Here is a 20,709-nt window from a genome sequence, read left to right as displayed (position 1 = left end):
CGATGGAGTGAGTGGAAATTCTTGATGGGTTTGAGTGTAAGGCAGCATTTTTTTCCTGTAACTGCACCATTCCCAGTTGATTTGTTGGGTGGTGAAATGATTCCGGGGTGTCGGCAGGCATGCACTTGCAGAGTAGCCAGTCTGACGTTCATTGTTCTTTATCTCTCCACATCACTGTCTATATCTCTCGTTTGCGTTATCCCAAACCAGTCTGAAGAAGGGTCTCGATGCGAAACGTCACCCATTCCTTCTCTCCAGAGATGCTGCCTGTCCCACTGAGTTACTCTGGTCGACTGAGTTACTCTACTCTGGTTTACACTTCTTCCCACCCGGTCCCCTGCAAAAAGTCTATCCCCTACTCCCAATTCCTCCGTCTACGCCGCATCTGCGCCCGGGATGAGGTGTTTCAGACTAGGGCATCCGAGATGTCCTCGTTTTTCAGAAAACGGGGCTTCCCCTCCTCCATTATAGATGAGGCTCTCACTAGGGTCTCTTCTACATCCCGCAGCTCCGCTCTTGCTCCCCCTCCCCCCACTCGCAACAAGGACAGGATCCCCCTCGTTCTCACCTTCCACCCCACCAGCCAGCGGATCCAACATATCATCCACCAACATTTCTGTCACCTACAACAGGACCCCACCACTGGCCATATCTTCCCATCCCCTCCCCTCTCTGCGTTCCGCAGAGACCGTTCCCTCCGCAACTCCCTGGTCCACTCGTCCCTTCCTACCCAAACCACCCTAACCCCGGGCACTTTCCCTTGCAACCGCACGAGATGCAACACCTGTCCCTTTACCTCCCCCCTCAACTCCATCAAAGGACCCAAACAGTCTTTCCAGGTGAGACAGAGGTTCACCTGCACTTCCTCCAACCTCATCTATTGCATCCGCTGCTCTAGATGTCAACTTATTTATATCGGCGAAACCAAGCGCAGGCTCGGCGATCGCTTCGCTGAACACCTGCGCTCGGTCCGCATTAACGCAACTGATCTCCCGGTGGCCCAGCACTTTAACTCCCCCTCCCATTCCCAGTCTGACCTCTCTGTCATGGGCCTCCTCCAGTGCCATAGTGAGGCCCGCTGGAAATTGGAGGAGCAGCACCTCATATTTCGCCTGGGCAGTTTGCGGCCCGGTGGTATGAACGTCGACTTCTCCAACTTCAGATAGCTCCTCTGTCCCTCCCTTCCCCTCCTCCTTCCCAGATCTCCCTCTATCTTCCTGTCTCCACCTATATCCTTCCTTTGTCCCACCCCCGACATCAGTCTGAAGAAGGGTCTCGACCCGAAACGTCACCCATTCCTTCTCTCCCGAGATGCTGCCTGACCTGCTGAGTTACTCCAGCATTTTGTGAATAAATCCACTGAGTTACTCCATCTTTTTGTGTCTACCTTCACTCTGTGTGAATGGTCCAGTGAAGTTACTGGTCAATGATGTCCCTCAGGATGTTGACGGGAGAAGGGGGAGAAGGGGGGGAAGGGGGGGAGGGGGGGGGTGAACTCGGGTTGGAGTTGATCATTGTCCAAACAGACAGTGCTTACTTTGTTCTTTACCAGCAGCAAACAACAAAAAATGTATGTGCTTTTTGAAAGTTCTTTGAAAATATTCCCTGAATACGAATGGATTGTTTGAGAGTTCAATCATGTGCTGGGATCAATCCCCAGGACATTTTGATTTGAAATCCTTTAGATGATGAGATTTTGCGGAGCATTATTCTGGAGATGACATGTGAAATGCCGTGACACCTTTACAGCCTCGTATTAATAATGGATAAAACAAGTCTGTGACTTTTACCCAAATTGTGGGGATAGTCGCTGGAGGAAAGAGAAAAGGTCACGGTATTGGTGAAAGGAACTTTATTTGATTCAGTGATGTATGGGATGCGGGCTAAGAGTGAAAGTAGGCTTTCAAACCTGCGGGTGATTGTGAGGTGAATCAGCAGATGTTCACATCGTATGATCTTAATGAGTTGTATGCAAAACAAACAATTTCACTGTGTCTAGATGCAGGCGATGATAAAGTACCATTGAGGCAGTTTTTTTTTTAGATTTAGAGATACAGCGCAGAAACAGGCCCTTCGGCCCACCGGGTCCGTGCCGCCCAGCGATCCCCACACACTAACACCCACTAGGGACAATTTTTACATTTGCCCAGCCAATTAACCTACATACCTGTACGTCTTTGGAGTAGTTGTGGGATGGTTTTCAAATTTCCATCAGATTTGGTTCTAATGCACTGTACTTACATTTCAATGTCTCAAGGTTTCAAGTGTAGGGAAAAAAAACTGCAGATGCTGATTAAAATTGAAGATAGACACAAAATGCTGGAGTAACTCAGCGGATCAGGCAGCATCTCGGGAGAGAAGGAATGGGTGACGTTTCGGGTCGAGACGTTCTCTCCCGAGATGCTGCCTGACCCGCTGTGTTTCTCAAGGGTTCAAGGTCAGTTTATTGTCATGTGTACCAATTAAGGTATGGTGAAATTCGAATTACCTTACTAAAAACCGAGGCAACGAGGCACACAACCACATAAACGTTAACATAAACATCCACCACAGCAGGTTCCTCACCGTGATGGAAGGCAATAAAGTCCAATCATCTTACTCGTTGTGCAGAATGATTATGAAGAAATAAATTGCATTGTAAAACAGAGAGAATGTTTCGACCCAAATGATTAAACAAGGGAAAGTCATGGTATGTTCTATATCTAATCTTGATTCTTTGAGTGTGTTTTGAATGGAGCTTGATCAAGATCACCATTATTCATAGTATTTTTGTGTGGCCATGGCTAAATGGAGTCTACCTTCATCATAGAAACTTGTGTTATCTAGTTTGACTGTAGTGAGTCGATCACAAGTTCCCCAGCACTGATGACATGGCCGTGGGATAGGGAAAGAAGTTAGTTTGATTCTCCCTTCTTGATTACAGACTAGTGACTACTGCCTCAAGATGTCTATTTAAGGTTATAAAGTTAAGGCAGAATATGGGGACTTTGCGAAACCACAGATCAAAACTAAACACCCTAGTTTTGCTGTCATGTCGACACAAGGAACTGCAGACACTGATTTACAAAAACAAAGTGCTGGAGTAACTCAGTGGGTCAGGCAGCATCTCTGGAAAAAGTAGATAGGCCATGTTTTGGGGCAGGACCCTTCTTCAGACTGCATGTTTCCGTAACACGAATTGGATATAATGCAAGTGATGTCAGAGGTTATGGGGAGAAGGCAGGAGAATGGGGTTAGGAGGGAGAGATACAGTGCCCTGTAAATGAATAAATAAATGATGGGTCTTTGTCCCAAACGTTATGGAGGGCACTGTAGATTGGCCATGATTGAATGGCGGAGTAGACTTGATGGACCGAATGGCCTACTTCTGCTCCTATCACTTATGACCTGATGACTTATGGTGCATTGGGGGAGCAGTATCTGTATTATTGGGGATGACTTGGTTATAATGCAATTTCATCGGGAATTAGAAAACCACTTAAAAGTTACTTTGGAAAATGACAAGCAGAGAAAAAAGCTCATGCTGTTTCCATGTATCTTCCCTGCAGGAATCAGACATCATTGTCTCTCAAGAACACAGCAGCTACTTTAACATCAGGTGCTCACTGAAGCAATCCCTTCCATTGACACGTGCAAGGATACCCAATAAACAATGTCATATAAAGTCTTTAGTATTTTTAGCTTGCAGTAATAAAAATAACCCTATTGCTATTTTTGAAAATGTTGCAGGAATAATAACTTTGTTATTGCAAGTCTGATACTTGCTGGCCCCAAACATTTTATCGCCAATTCACATAGTTGAGTTTACAGTGCGATTATCTATAATGTGAATTTTTTTAGGAACACAACTTTCACATTATAGCAGAACTACCTGCATTTGAAAAGACCATAGAGGCCGTTCAAGTAATTAAGTTATCTGATCCCTGTACCCTCAGGATGGAACCGTAGGAAGATTCGCAATATGGAAACGAAACAGCATAACCTTCACTGCCGTCAGTATGCACAGCAGCTAGGCAGTTATATGTAGTGCTTTAGATGATGAGATTTAGCAGAACATCATATATAAATGAGATTTGTATGAATTCTCTGAGTATTTGTAAGTTTTGGGCATTTGAAATGTTTCCAGAGAGAATTATTAAAAGAAGCAGTGTTCACTGCATGCATATACAAGCTTAGTATAAACCCACATGGATAGTTTAATACTCTAGAATCTCTCTATGTTTCTCAAATTTATCATTTGCTCTTAATCTGAAGATAATTTTAATCCTTGGAAGATGACTTAATGCAGAAAACTAATTTGTTAAAGACTGAAAAGTTGTACTCATATTAGTAATAAACACTAATCTGTCCATGGGTTTATACCAGAATGTCAAATATTGTATTAATTGGCAGATATTTTGTAAGAGGAGAGATGACAAAAATAAGGAACATGGAATAGGTGTTCCATAATTCTTGATTTCCTCAAAAAGAATAGTTTAATTTGTTTTATTTCAAGACACTCTAAGTGCACAATCTTTTGCGCGCCCCAGTGTAATGAAGTGGAGGGGGGGCATTGATGAGCATGAGAAAGTGATCCGGGTACAGAGAGGCAAGTGAACGGGTGGGAATACCACCGGTGGGTGTCTCCATGGGTGCTGATTGGCCTCCTACAATGTAAGGAAATATGAAAAAGAAATGGAAGTGAAAATAATTGAGAAAAGCAATGGTAAATTTAGACCATCTCCTTCCTGTCTCTCTTCACTGCTTTTGTTGAATAGCGGCATTTTCACTCCTGCAACGAGGAGAAATATAAAATAATGCGTTTTGTTATAAATGTTCCTTTGATCAAATTTAGGATATTCCTTACATGAGTTAAAATGATTACAAAACTAAACTTGAAGTTAATTACAATTCAAGATTCAATTTATTGTCACATGTACCAATTAAAGTACTGTGAAATTTGAGTTTCCAATTATATCTAGGATTAAATTAGTTGATCATGTTCAAATTCATTTGAGCAATGTGAGCTGAACTGTTTTTTAACTTGAACACATTTCATTTGGATAAAAAGATAATGTAATTTGATTTGCGTACACAATCCTTTTTAAAATAACTGTGTGTGTGTGTGTGTGTGTGTGTGTGAGAGAGACATAGTAGTTAGATAGAATTAACAAAAATGGTGCAGAAATCTTAAAATTCGCTCAGCAAGTTGGCACAGAACAAGCCTGGTATCACAGGCAGTGATTATGGAGTTTTTTGGAAATGAAACTGGGCAGCTGAAAACGACATTTGATGCTGATGATCAATTGATTTGCTTCTGAAAAGAGACAAAGATAGAGTAAAAGCTCTCAATTGGGGTGAGGTAATCTGGCAAAACTGTTTCAGGAGCAGCAACTTGAAGGTACATGACAATCATGCAAAACTACAGGTGATGGAAATGTGGTGACAAAACAGCAAACGCTGGGATGCTCGGCGGGGCAGGCAACATTGACAGGGGATGGGTCTGTTGAAGGGTCTCTGACCCGGTATTATGCTGCAGAAACAGGCCCTTTGGCCCTTTGAGTCCATGCTAGCCCCAGAATACTCAATTACTACCTCAGTCACTTCTCAAGTCTTGCAGCTGACGATAGTGAAGATGCAATGGCACCAGAGCTGTTATGAAAGAGATTAGTTCTGGAGAACTTTTATGAAGAAAGATTAACTGGGTTATGTTATTTATTGAAGCAGGGACAGTAGACGAATGATTAATAAAGCTGTAAAATGAAATAGAAGTTGGATATAGGATGGTTTAATTCCTCTCACTAAATACGTTCACAATGAGTGGGTTGCCTCTGGGTGGGGTTATGTGGGTGTACAAGTATACTGGTAGAAAGTGTAGGAGTTCTCCATTTAATTTCATACCAGAGTTCCCATACCGTGCTATCTTGATACCTTGCTATCTGAAAGTCCAAAGAAAGCATAAAATGCTGATCAAATTGTACATGGCAAGATACCGTATCCTGCAATGCTGTGCAGTTTTGATGTAGAAAGTGGCTTCTTACAGGATAGCTCTTCCTTGGCTGGCAAGGACACAATGGACCAAATGGTGGCAGTCTCTGCAGTGCTATCTGTCATGCTGCAGGTATAAGATAAGCATCAGTGTGTTACTGGATGGCATATTAGAAGTATAACGTCATTTGAATCATTTACGATAATACATTGAATTCTGGCTAATATAGTGCCTCTGAAATTCATAACCCACTAAATACGAAGGAGAACCATGGAATTAACCAGGATTTTACTTCTGATCTCCTCCTCTCCTCCATTCCCAAATGACATTACATTTTATCAGATATAATTTATACTTCAAGTTGAAGGGTAAACAAACACCAATTCCGTGATTCTAACATAATATTAAAATAAATCTTGATCTTGACTAAGGTTGAAATGTTAAAATCACGGGTTCTTGGAGAGATATTAGGAATGTTGTGAGATACAGTTTTAGTTATTTTCTGGAATTAGTAGCCAGCGGGTTCTTCAACCTGAAATAATAACTCTTGATATGTAGGAAGGAACTGCAGATGCTGGTTTAAACCGAGGATAGATACAAAAAGCTAGAGCAACTCAGCGGGACAGGCAACATCTCTGGAGAGAAGGAATGGGTGACGTTTCGGGTCGAGACCCTTCTTCACATTATCTTTTGATTACTCTTGGTTATTTTTTCATTGCTACTCATGTGTTTCCTGTAGGCTCTATTTTAATTTCAAATTGCCATCGTCTGTGGTCTTTATTTTCAGGCCTTGTTTATAATTCAGAGACGAGAATTAAAACCTCACTATGCATTTGCCAGGTAATAAAAAGCTGCTGTTAATAAAAAAAGTGATTCTGAAACTGTTGGTTCTTGTTCTTTCAGGAAATGATTTGCCTAATTTGGTCTCTGATACTCCAATCCAACAGCACTGTGGTTGACTTCACTGACCAGTTTATTAGTGCTGGGCAATAAATACCAATCTTATCAGCAATCCCTGAATCCTGAGAATATTTAACATTCTTCTACTAACTCAAATAATTTTAGTACATGTGGTTATTTTATTAACAATCCAATGCTTAAAGGATGGATCTGAAAACGTTTTTAGAAGGCTTGTTTGTGCTTCAGTTTACAATTTAAACTATTCAGATTGGTTTGGACTTTAAATTTTTCTCCATTTACAATTTAAACTTTTCGCAATAAAAATTATATATCTTTTGCAGGCAACATGTACATTTTAATGTCTTTGTGGATTGCGCACTGTGACAGACAGTTGAAATCTTTTCACTGTAGTTGAGTTTATTATTGTCACGTGTACCGAGGTACAGTGAAAGGCTTTTGCTATCCAGTCAAACAGAAGACTGCATGATTACATCAAGCCCTGCGTAATGCACAGCTATAGGGCACAGTTTGTTTGCAACCACAGTTTCATAAACAAATATACAGATGCTCCCCGCCTTACAATGCTTCGACTTGCGATATTTCGACTTTGCGATGGTGCAAACGGCAGTGACCCGTGGCGAGCCGCCGCCGCTCGCTTCCGGCCACGTGATCACGTGTATTCAATGCATTTCCACTTACGATATTTTCGGTTTGCCATGGATTTCTCGGAACAGAACCCCATCGGAAGCTGAGGAGCACCTGTATAATTGTTGACAAACTGCAATTTTAATGGTATTGACCTTGTTTAGTTTTGAGTACTTTATAAGGCATTTACTTTTGTTTGTAAGTATAGTTTGAAAGGCGTTTTTATATACTGTCGGAAGTTTGAAACTGTTGCCTCTCTTCTAGGTTTGAGTTTCTGCAACCTTGGCACCAATACAATGCGTATTATGAGTTCAAGAAACAATACTTCTCTCAAAAAGAAGGTTACAGTATTCAACAGGTATGGAAAAAGGGGGGAAAAGCAATTGCATGCTCTGTGAAGCTGAAAATAAATAATGTTTGAATGCAAACAGAAGAGAGCTTGGGGGTCAGACATTGTTCAGTTCCATTATTGAAATCTGGAATTATATACGTACTGCACCAAACGCCTTTTTGACCACCTTGTCTACCTGCGACTCAACCTTCAAGGAACCATGCACCTGCACTCCTAGATCCCTCTGATCCACAACACTCCCCAGAGGCCTACCATTCATTGTGTAAGTCCTGCCCTTGTTAGACACCTCAAAATGCAACACCTCACATTTATCTGTATTAAATTCCTTCAACCATTTTCAGCCCACCTGGCCAATCGATCAAGATCCTGCTGCAATCTTTCACAACCATCTTCACTATCTGCAAAACCACCCAGTTAGGTATCATCAGTAAACTTGCTACTCTTGCCTTGTATGTTCTCATCTAAATCATTGATGTAGATGACAAGCAGTAACGGGCCCAGCACCGAACCCTGAGGCACACCACTAGTCACAGGCCTCCAGTCCGAGAAGCAACCTTCCACCATCACCCTCTGCTTCCTTCCATGGAGCCAATTTGCTATCCATTCATCCTTGGATCCCATGCGATCTAACCTTCCAGAGCAGCCTACCATACGGAACCTTGTCGAATGCCTTACTGAAATCCATGTACACAACATCCACAGCTCTGCCCTCATCAACCTTTTTGGTCACGTCTTCAAAAAGCTCAATCAGATTTGCGAGACACGACCTCCCATGTGCAAAACCACGCTGATTATCTAAGCAGCCCTTGCTCATCCAAATCCCCGTATAACCTTTCCATCAGTAACTTACCAACTACAGATGTTTAGCTCACCGGCCTATAGTTCCCAGCATTTTCCCTGCAGCCCTTGAATAGGGGCACAACATTTGCCACGCTCCAGCCTTTCGGCACCTCTCCTGTATTTAAAGACTACTTGTAAATTTCAACCAGGGCTCCTGCAAATTCCTCTCTAGTTTCCCACAATGTCCTCAGATATATGTGATCAGGCCCTGGAGATTTGTCTACCTTCATACACGATAGTACCTTCAGTACTTCTTTGACGGTAACACAGACTGCTCTTAAGACACTTCCATTGACTTCCCCACGTTCCTCCGTCCTACTGTCTTTCTCCTCGGCAAATACAACGGAGAAATACACATTGAGGACCTTGCCGATCCCCTACGGCTCCACACACTGGTGACCGCTTTGATTTCTGAGAGGTCCCACTCTCTAGTTACCCTTTTCCCCCTTATGTATTTATAAAATATTTTGGGATTGTCCTTAATGCTATCCGCCAGAGCTATCTCCTGGCCCCTTTTTGCCCTTATGATTTCCTTTTTCAGTTTACTCCTTAGCTCCCAAAAATGCACTTGATCCCAGCTGCCCATACCTGTTCCATGCATCCTTGTTTTTGACCATTGCCTCAATTTCCCTTGTCAGCCAAGCTTCCTTATGTTTTTCTGCTTTGCCCTTCACTCTAACAGGGACGTACATATCCTGAGTTTTCATCAGCACACTTTTAAAAACATCCTACTTGGCTGATGCTCCTTTTCCCTCAAATAACCTGCTCTAGTCAACTTGAGCGAGACCTTCTCTCATACCCTCAAATTTGGTCTTACCCCAGTTGAGCATTTTAACACGTGGGCCCTATTCATAAATATCTTAAACCTAATCGAACTGTGGACACTGGTCCCAAAAAGCTCCTCCACAAACACTTCATTAACTTGCCCGTGCCAATTTCCCAACACCAGATCCAGTGTTGCCCTCTCACGTTTGGGCGCCTCCACATACTGCTTGAGAAAACTCTCCTGAACACTTTTGAGGAATTGCACCCCATTTAAACCCTTCACACTATGATTTTCCAAGTTAATATTGGGAAAGTTAAAATCCCCTACAAAAACTACCTTATTTGACCTGCAGCTGTCTGCAATCTCTTGGCTTATTTGTTCTGAATCTTAAAATTGTAAATTGAATCTTAAAATTGTAAAAACATCTCCAAGGAAACACCAATATTTTGTGCAAACAGCACAGAACATAGATAATTTGCTTGTGGGGAAAATTCAAAATGGGTTTGAAAGCTGCGCTCACTGATTTTCAATTTCTTGCACAAGGTTAACTTGCACTTGGCTGCTCCTTATAGCAATTTGTTACTTTTTACTGATTGAATTCATAAGATTTTTTTGGTTCAGTGGAGTCAATCAGGAATTTTCTGCGGTGTACCATAAATTAAAATTTGGGTAGAAAACTGTTTTTAAAAGTACTATGTAATTGAGGAAAAAAAGACAAGGTGCTAGGTGGTGCAGCAGCAGAGTTGCTGCCTTTCAGCACTTGCAGCGACGGAGACCTGGGTTCCATCCCGACTACGGGTGCTGTTTATATGGAGTTTTTTATACGTTCTCCCCGTGACCTGCGTGGGTTTTCTCCGAGATCTTCGGTTTCCTCCCACACTCCAAAGACGTACAGGTTTGTAGGTTTATTGGCTTGGTATAAATGTAAATTGTTCCTAGTTTGTGTAAGACCGTGTTAATGTGCGGGGATCGCTGGTCGGCGCGGACTCGGTGGGCCAAAGGGTCTGTTTCCGTGCTGTATCTCTAAACTAAGTATTTCAGTGGTTCAGGCAGCATTCCTGCAGAAGAAGAATCCCGACCCGAAACGTTGTTTACCCATGTTCTGAGTTACTCCAGCACTTTGTCTTTCTTCGTAAACCAGCACCTGCAATTCCTTATGTCTACATTTATTTAATTGAGAAGGCTTGTGAGATCTGTGGAAGTCTGGCTTAGCATTTAAAATGGATAGCGAGTCCTGTTTGGTTATGAATAGTGAGCTGAACATTTTTGATGATCAATTTGAGTTTGTGTTGCAATATACTCAGTAGGTTTAGCTGCATGAATAATTAGATGTGCTGCCTATAATTTGTTTTTATTGTCAAACGGGAATCTAATTTGCGTAATATATATTAGCTCCCTAAATCAGATATGCATAAAGGATAGAAATAATTATATTGTGCTGGTCTTTTATTTCCAAGTTGCTTTTTAAATATGTTGTTATTATATCAGAACACTCTGCTTACCTTTGTACCAGGAAGTATCATTGCAAATAAACGATTGGAATTGTTTTGTTGTAAAGGGTATAGAAGCAGTGGATATAAAATAATTGCATGGAAGGCCATCCCTTTAATTTCATGCTCGCTGACTGTGAAACTTAGTTGACACAATAGTAAAATGAATTTTGTTAGTGCCGAGTGTTTTTCACAGATCGGTATGAATTCTAAGGTTGCAAATTACACTGACAGAAATATTTACAGCTTTGAAATAATTTTACGTTTATGACAACAGTAATGATGTTGTAAATCCACTATTAGATGGGTATTGGATTAAAGATGCAGCCATGTTTGTTAGGATTTACATAGTATTACAGAAACCTCGGCTTGTAGTAAATTTCAGATATGCTTTCCTTAATTGTTTCTGTGAGGGGTGATAAAGTATTTGGTTTGCTGCATTTTAAAAATTGAAAATGTACTTGTGAACCTTGGTTGAAAATATTTACAATGGAAGAGAAGGACATTGTAACACCTCCGATCAAAAGGAGCTGTCAAACCGATTCCTGTGCTGGGGCCCAGGTACTGCAGCTCACAGCTGGTCCATGTGCTCAAAGACCCTTCAGATGGGGCCTGTTCCGCTCAGTGTTTAAGGCATTTTCTGTTTATATATTAATGAGATTTGCAACTGCAATATTAATTACATGCGTAGTTGAGGGTAAATAGGAAGGTTTTTGATTGTGGGAAGATATGAATGATGTGGTTTTTGGGTGGAAAAATGGCAAATGGGAGGTCATGGAGTCGTACAGCAGGGAAACAGGCCCTTCGCCTCAACTTGCCCATGCTGACCAAGATGCCACATCCACACTAGTCCCACCTGTCCACGTTTGGCCCATATCCCTCTAAACCATACAAAGGATCCAGAGTGTGAAATTAGTCCCGACTTGAAACGCATGTTCTCTCGAGATGCTGCCTGACCTCGCTGAGTTACTCCAGCATTTTGTTTCTCTATAAACCTTTCCAATCCATTACTTGTCCAAATGTGTATTAAATGTTGTTATAGTACCAACGGTATATGTAATCCGGAGAAATATAGGGTGATGCATTTGGGGAAAGTAAAAAGGCAAGGGAACCTACATTATATTTTTCTGACTCTCCCTCTGGGGAACAATATATGTTGTGGAAGAAATTAATTTTGAGGGAAATTAATGGAAAATGAAAAGCGGAGACTTTGCAGATTTGCTTTGAGACTTTATTGGATGATATCATGGAGAGTTGGCAGAAACAGATTATTGGCTGAATTAGCTGACAGTTATACTGTGCAGTAAACAACTTTTGTTTTTTGTGAGATACCCTGGCGTCTTGCCTTTTCTCTGGCCTCCGCCAGGCCACTACAATACAACTCTACGAAAATATTCTATCAACTACATGGGTTCTAATTATTTAATGAGTCATACCATTCTTCTTGTTTATGTTAATCTTATTCAACAACAAATGGTTAATACAGGTCAAACAGAATACAAGGGCATCTTGACATTATTCTATCTCACCTTTTAGGCGACCCGCGCCACCATCCCCTCTCTGAGCCAATCATAAGCTGGCCATTTCCAGTAACATTTCTATGCCACTAGCGGTAGGGGGCGCGGGTGGCCGACTTTAACTTCTCACAAAGGAAAACAAGCTTCATTATCTCCTCTACGATTTCATGTTGACATTTACCACCCACCCTCCAACACATTCCCAGACAAGAGTAATACATCTAATCTTACTTTGCCGATTCCCACGAACCTCTCCTGCACCTGGTCAAGGAGAGATGCCAATTGTCACATCCAAGCACCCTTTAATTACCTTGTTCAATTCCAATCATAAGTAAGGAAGAATATTTAATTTTCTTCCACATTTGTTTTGCCTCATCTCTCCTACTAATTATTTTAAATCTGTGGCATCTATTAAGGGAAACAGTTCCTCCTTGTTTACATTGTTCAGGCTTTCTCATAATTTGATTCACCTCAGTCACGCCTCCCTTTCACCTCCTCCTTCCCAAGAAAGTGACACTAACTTATCCAATTTTTCCATGTAGCTACAATATTCCACTCTTTAGTTCTCTGCACCTTTTCCTATGCGGCCCATAAATTCTACTCCAATTAATGTGCACAATTCTAGTGTAATATCCTTGTTTTTTTATCTTTGTGATTCAGCTAACAAAGGAAAACATCCTCTATGCGTTTTTAATCACCTTATTAACCTGTCCGACTGCTGCTAAGGCTCTGTAGATAGATGTATACTCCAAGCCCCTCTGTTCCTCCACATCACTCAGGTCCTCCCATTTATTGAACATTCCCTTGCCTTTATGCATTCCCCAAATGCATCACCTTGCACGCCTCCCAATTAAATCCCATTTGCCATTTTTCTACCCAACGGACCAGACCATTGATATCTTCCCACAATCTAAAACTTTCCTATTTGCTCTGGTCTCTATAGGTAATTGCTGACATAGCTGTAGCTTTCCTTCATAAAAACTGCAAATGCTGGAAACATCAAGGGTAAGAGGGGATCTAATAAGAAACATATAAAATTATTAAAGGAGTGGACACGCTAGATGCAGGAAACATGTTCCTGATGTTGGGGGAGTCCAGAATCAGGGGCCACAGTTTAAAAATAAGGGGTAGGCCATTTAGAACTGAAATGAGGAAAAACGTTTTCACCCAGAGAGCTGTGTATTTGGGCCATTCTTTGGAAAGTGAACCAAAATGCCACACACGTGACCATGCATCATCACATAAAGTAATACATTAAAAAATTATTGTAAGAGATTAATCTTATTCATTGCTATTTTCCTACCTGCAGAACTATTATGCGTGTCTTTTTTTAAATTCACAGAGTTTTTGCAAGGTAAAACTAAGATGAAAAATGTGCTTCCGTGTGAGGTCACACACGTGACCAGTCATATTTGACCTCTGACCCGAAACAAATAGTTATATAACATAAAAATTTCACTTGATAAACTTGACATGTATAAGTCATATATACAGTATAAAACAACATACCTGTAATGCTTTCAGGATTAGAAGAGATGTATTGTACAAATTTTCATATTTTTGGACATACACGTGCCTAAGAATGGGCCATTTGTGGAATTCTCTGCCTCAGAAGGCAGTGGAGGCCGATTTGCTGGATGCATTCAAAAGAGAGTTAGATAGAGCTCTTAGGGCTAGCGGAATCAAGGGGTATGGGGAGAAGCCAAGAATGGGGTACTGATTGTGGATGATCAGCCATTATCACATTGAATGGCGGTGCTGGCTCAAAGGGCCGAATGGCCTACTCTTGCACCTACTGTCTACCTATGTATCTGAAGGGTCTTCTAGCTGAAATATTAACTATGTTTCTGACCTGCTCTGAGTGTTTCCAGCATTTTCTGCTTGTGTTTTAGATTTCCAGCAGTTTTTCTTCATTTTTCTGCATGCTTCCTAATCTTATTTTCTACACTGAATTCCAAATTATTAATACACACATTACAAATAGGCAGGGGCAGAGTACCGAGTTGTGTGGGACCCTAATGTTAACTACTTTCCCCATCACAAAATCTCTGTCAACTGTTGATCTATGACTTCTGAAATTTGGTATCCAATTTGCTCCCATTGGGTTCTAACTCCTTTCAAGTCTTTGACTGACCTATCATGGACGTCAGCCATCAAGAAATCATTAGCGTTAACTCACTAGTACAAAGAAGTTAATTGTATCTGTTCAGGCAACTTCAATTTTTGATCAAAACCTTTTGCTCAGACTGTTACCCAAACCTTATGAGAAACATTGTCTGATGTTAAACTCGATGATAAGCCTGTTGGTGGGAAGCTTGCGAATGCAGTACAGTATATGGATTTTTCATCAGGAGGAGCTACAATTGCATTGAGAGAAACATTTCTGTCCATATGACCAGAAATTGCACCATTTAGTTTGCAGGAAATGTCTTCATATTGAGGGAAATGTCTTCACAAATTCTGAGAAAATGCTAGTCTTTGCACTGAAGGAATTAGTAATTTGCATTGCTGCTGGTACTGTGTGTGCTGTGTTTTTGAAACAGCTGAGAAGTGGTTTGTGTGCTTCCCTTGTCCACAGACTGCCCTTCAGCCAGATCGTACAGAAAAACACCACAAAGTGCTGGGGTATCTCAGAGGATCAGGCAGCGTCTTTGGAGAACAGGATCACAGACATTTTGGGTTGGGATCCTTCTTCAGACTTTTGGGTCCCAACCCGTAACGTCACCTATCCATGTCCTCCAGAGATGCTGCCTGGCCCACTGAATTACTCCAGCACTCTGTGAAACGTCACCTATCCATGTCCTCCAGAGATGCTGCCTGACCCACTGAATTACTCCAACACTCTGTGAAACGTCACCTATCCATGTCCTCCAGAGATGCTGCCTGACCCGCTGAGTTACTCCAGCACTCTGAAACGTCACCTATCCATGTCCTCCAGAGATGCTGCCTGACCCGCTGATTTACTACAGCACTTTATGTTCTGCACAAGATTCCAGCATCTGCAATTCCTTGTGTCTCCATATAGAAACACAGCCTCCATTCCCCTGCATATGCTGATGGTACCCAGCTTCAGTCTGCTGAGAATATCTCCTAATACCTTCATGGTCTCTAAATTGCTCAGCTACTTGTACTACACACAAACCTTTTGGGGCCACACTGTATAACTGACAGTCCAAGTCAAAGATTGAGATCAAAAATTGAAGTTGTCTGTACAGCTTTGGGTAACTCCTTTATACTAATGAGTTAACACTGATGATTTCATGACGTCTTAGGTTCTTGATAGGTTAGTCAAAAACCTACAAGGTCTTACGATCCAATGGTGGCACATTGGATACAAAGCCAGCAGAAAGCAAAGATCACTAATTGACAGGTACAGATGCTCCTCGACTTACGACGGTGCAAAAGCTCTACATATTCAGTAGAAACCGTACTTCAAATTTTGAATTTTGATCTTTTCCCGACCTAGCGATATGCATTTTCAACTTGCGATATTTTTGATTTACAATGGGTTTATCGGAACGTGACCCCATCGTAAGTCGAGGAGCATCTGTATTCAACAGTATCAATGTGTTACAGGAGATTGAAAACCAAGCAGGGTGTGATTTTGAACCAATGATTTGCAATTTCATAGCTGTGTAAGCTTTTATTGGGACCTCAGCTGTAATAATTTATAGTGGGTGTGAAAATTTACTAGATTTACTAGGCGGGTCCCACCAAGTACAAAATTGTCGGTATTTTACCATTGTCGGCTGCTCAAGCTGTAGTGGGAGAAATGCAGTTAGTTTTCTGATCCATTGTCTTCAGAAATGTGAAGAAGGGTCTCGACCCGAAACGTCTCCAGCGATGCTGCCTGTTCTGCCTTAGTTACTCCAGCATTTTGTGCCTTTCTTCAGAATTTGGTTTTGTAGCTGTGCCTTCAGCCAGCAAGGTTCCAAACGGTAATCCCTTTGAATGGTGTAGCAGTGGGGTCCTCAAATTTGGAACTAAATATTTGTGAGTGGGTGATAGTTGGAGGAGAGTACAAATAAGAAATGCAACAAAGATGAGGACTTAGAATTTCCTTCTGAGTTAGTATCTGAGTAAATGTTAAGATATCTGAGCAGGAAGCTGTGCTTTTGGGATGCAGGCAGCAGAAATATTGGTGCGATATTGATATGGGAAGGTGGGTAGGATTCCAGCTTGGAAAGCTTTTGAATAGTCGAGCAACTGTGGCTGAATGATAAATGGGTTTTCTGCAGCAAATGAGTTGAGTCTTTGGCAGGTATGTGTGTGTCTCCTTTTATAAGCGGAAGGAACAGTCAACCTCTGCTTGGCGTGAAAGTGTTTGATTTGTGAACAGTTCCAAAGGTGCTTTCTTTGACATTCACATCCTGAAGTTATACATGTTTTTTTTAAAAAGAAAAGGATCTAGATTTTGGATAGATATATCGCAATTATTCAATTAAGAATGTCACTTGCACTTCCTGCCTTACATTGCCACACTTTTTAAGGCTTCTTTTGACTCTCACTCGAGCACTGTCCAAGTCTCTCGATGGTGTCTACACCCGAATGCTCAGTTGGCGGGGCCACATCACCAACGCCCAGCTCCACCTCTGACTGAGAAGATCAGGTGGTCATTGCCACCTCCATTCAGAAATACCAGCAAACAAGGTTGTGCTGTGGGAACCCACCCATGGAAGATGGAACCCGGACCCACCAAACAAGACCATGCTGAAGACATTGATGGAAGACGCATATGTAGAGACAAAAGAGGAGCTGGCCAGCTGTGTGGAGGACAGAGATGTGTGGTGCGTCCATCACCGCACCCGTCGCAAGCAGCACCACTGCCTCGCTAATGTTTTCAACAATTTTAATTAATCAAATAACTTAATGTTAAACTGCTGAGCCAGAGATAGGGAAGTATTTATTTTTCACCCATTTCCAGCTCTGTCTATAGCCAGGGTATACACAAAATGCTGGCCAGCAGGACAGGCAGCGTCTCTGGAGAGAAGGAATGGGGCAGCCTATAATCATCTTGATTCTTTCCTTGGTCAGTATTTCAGCTTGTTGTGTCACACGTACAAAATCATCAATCATCGTCCTGCTTGAGATGATGGGTTTTCTTTTTCTCTCTTTGCTACTTTACTCTTGTGAACTTTGTTGTTTGAAGCATTGGACAGGTTTTTCTTATCTGTTTGACCTTTTCAACGTTAATATCAGGTGTTAACAAGTTTTGAATGAAAAAATGCTGATTTTAGATTGTCAACCCACCCAATAGTTTGAATTGAACTGCATCATAATTTGCTCACTTATTCCTTTGTTTTCAAGTTTCTTCAAGAATAGACCGAAATATTTAAAATTACATGAGGCATAGAAAGAGTAGATAGATCCTTTCCCCCCAGTGTGAGAATATCAAAGACTAGAGGGCACAGCTTTTAAGGCCAGAGCCGTGAGGAAAGTTTGAAGGAATTCAATGCTTTTTCTTTCCTGCAGAGAGTGGAGCATGCTGCCTGGGGGTGGTTGTACAAGCAGATACAACAGAGGCATTTGATAGGCTTTTAGAAAGGCACATGGAAACATAGGGAATGGAAGGGTAAGGATATACGTGCAGGTAGAGGAGATTGCTTTAATTTGGCACCATGTTCAGCACAGACACGACTGTATTGCTTCATGTACTATACGCAGTTCTTACTGTAGACACGTAAAAATCATCTCATTGATTGTAGTTATTTGATTCTCAGCGCTTTTGATAGTGTAACTTTGAAGTAATTCAATCACAAAACTCTAGATCAGAAAGTACCTTCAAGTTTATGCAGTGCCAATTTTCAAAGTACTATTTTCTTCACTTTAGACTTTAGAGATACAGCGTGGAAACGGGTCCTTCTGTCCACCGAGACTGCTCCAACCAGCAATCACCCCGTACACTAGCACTATCCTACACACCAGGGACAAGTTACAATTTCCAGAAGTCAATTAACCTCCAAATCCACAAGTCTTTGGAGTGTGGAAGGAAACCTGAGCAGCTGGAGAAAACCCACATAGTCATAAGGAGAATGGTTCAATCCTGACTACGAGTGCTGTCTGTACGGAGTTTGTACAGTCTCTGGTGCTGTGAGGCAGCAGCTGTCACCACTGTGTTTAATCTTGTTTGAAGCATCAGGCTTATAATCATTCAATTCTAATAAGAAACCTGTTTGGCAAATTGTTGATGTTAATTTGGAGTCGAGACAGAAGAGAAACAGAAAGTGCTGAAACAATCCTTCTCTCTACATTTCCCCCTGCATGTTCCTCTTCAAAAGCCCCATTTGTACTGTGGGACACCATTCCACAACTATATTGGGAGCTCCTCATCAACCACTCCTCACTCTGGAAGGCACAAAGTGCTGCAGTAACTCAGCAGGCCATGTGGCGTTCCTGGAGATCGTGGATATGCGATTATTGGGTCAAGAACCTTCTTCAAACTTCTGTCTGAAGAAATGTCCCGACCCCAAACGTCGCCTATCCATGTTCTCCAGAGATGCCGTCTGACCCTCTAAAGTTACTCCAGCACTTGGTGTCTTTTATTGTAAGCCAGTAGCTGCAGTTCCTTGTGTCTACTTCTCGATCTTGTCTGTATTACCGATGCAGGGTTGTCCATCCTTTTGCTTCCACAGATGCTGTCTGACCCACTAAGTTCCTGCAGCAGTTTCTTCTGCCTGTTTTGCTGATTGGTACTAGGCTCGGACTGCCAAACATTGGCAGTGCTAGCTTGCCTGTCTCCAAGGGAATGTACTGCATGTGCTTCCTCTCCTCACATTGATTATTTTATTAATGAATTTGGTGGATGAGTTGGTATGCTTAGCCTTGTAGCCAGTGTATTTGCCTGTGGCACCTGGATATGGCACCATTACTGCCATGAACTAGGTTATAATACATCCATTTATTTGTTGCTGGATGGTTGCTCCTCTGGCAATATCTAATGAAATGTATGCTTATGCATGGACAGATACTGATATTCCAAAACATGCACAAGTTTTTTTGCAATTGCTGGAGATTTTGAGGACCTACACTGTATAGTAATGTTCTGTGTAACCACTCACAGTTGCTCTGTGAACCGCTGATAATTGAATGAGTTGAATACTCCTTGGTCTGCTATCTTCCTTTTTTACAAGATTTTAGCAGCGGTTGTGAATACCTATTAATGTAGTTTACCTTTTTTTAATAGGAATCGGCAGCATCAAGTACTGTCACTGAATGTTCCGAAAGCAATTCTACAGATGCAATGCAATTTGAAGTACAACAGGAGGTGACTAGCACAAGTTTATCCGATGCAATGATAACGCAAACAGACTGCGCCAGTTCTATAGATAAATCCATTAATGATGGGAAACTTCTAAAAGGTAAGTGTGGAAATATGTAGACATGTCTTGCAGAATGATATTTTGCAACAGATATTTCAAAGGAATTAGGTCGTGATGTAGGGTCTTAGCCAGCCCCCTCCCCCACGGGTGTTGTTTGACCTGCTGAGTTCCTTCAAGCAATGCTGATTATTTGTTGTTCAAGTTCTCGAAAGTTTGAGGCAAGGCCCGATGATGTATACACACAGCATATCTGTCAGAATGTGTAAGTGAAAGTTCAGGCAAAATGCTGGTGTCTCCAAGCGAGACATTAATTTGTCTGCATTGGAACACTAATGGATGTGCTGTACGCAAGCAGGCTTTCTGATGTGGCTCTATCAATTCACGTTTATCACACTGCACTCATAAACTGCTGAATGACAGTTAATGAGTACATTGCCTAGAAATTGAATCCACCTGCATCTTATTATGGCACATGTCTATTAAACCCGTTCCACACTTGTTAGATCCTGTTTTCGTGCTATTTCCGTATGTTGGGAAATTCATCTGGGGGAGATTCACAAGTGTATCGGCATTTGCCTGGCTTCAGATACAATCGTAGAATGATAGTGTGGAAACAGGCGCTTTGCCCCAACTTGTCCACACTGGCCAACATGTCCCAGCTACACTGGTCCCAACTGCCAGCATTTGGTCCATATCCCTCCAAACCTGTCCTATCCATGTACCTAACTAACTGCTTCTTAAATGTTGGCATAGTCCCTGCCTCAACTATCCTCCTCTGGCAGCATGTTCCATACATCCACCATCCTTTGTGTGATGTGGATCTCGTGCTGTTGTCAAATGCACTGTGGCCATTCCCCATCTTTACTCTCATTATTTGTCTTTTAAGTTTCTTTTTTTTTTGTGTGATATTCT

At 41.7% G+C, this 20,709-nt stretch overlaps 2 protein-coding genes across 9 annotated transcripts in view; one reads left to right on the top strand and one right to left on the bottom strand.

Annotated features, from left to right (window-relative positions):
- mmp17a (matrix metallopeptidase 17a) overlaps window positions 1-20,709 on the bottom strand; it is a 285,416-nt gene that overhangs the window by 167,338 nt on the left and 97,369 nt on the right. The gene's annotated exons all lie outside the window — the stretch shown is intronic.
- Window positions 1-20,709, top strand: part of sfswap (splicing factor SWAP) — a 108,285-nt gene that overhangs the window by 22,599 nt on the left and 64,977 nt on the right. For all 7 annotated transcript variants that reach the window (XM_078421403.1, XM_078421401.1, XM_078421400.1 and 4 more), the window contains 2 exons: window positions 7,778-7,871; window positions 19,662-19,836. In XM_078421403.1, coding sequence (XP_078277529.1) covers window positions 7,778-7,871; window positions 19,662-19,836 — 269 coding nt within the window. The remainder of the gene's footprint in view (window positions 1-7,777; window positions 7,872-19,661; window positions 19,837-20,709) is intronic.

The sequence above is a fragment of the Rhinoraja longicauda genome, chromosome 25, assembly GCF_053455715.1.
Source record: "Rhinoraja longicauda isolate Sanriku21f chromosome 25, sRhiLon1.1, whole genome shotgun sequence".
In the NCBI taxonomy this organism is placed as follows: domain Eukaryota; kingdom Metazoa; phylum Chordata; class Chondrichthyes; order Rajiformes; family Arhynchobatidae; genus Rhinoraja; species Rhinoraja longicauda.
The sequence above is the reverse complement of the archived record's forward strand: the minus strand, read 5'-3'. Positions and strand labels throughout refer to the sequence as shown.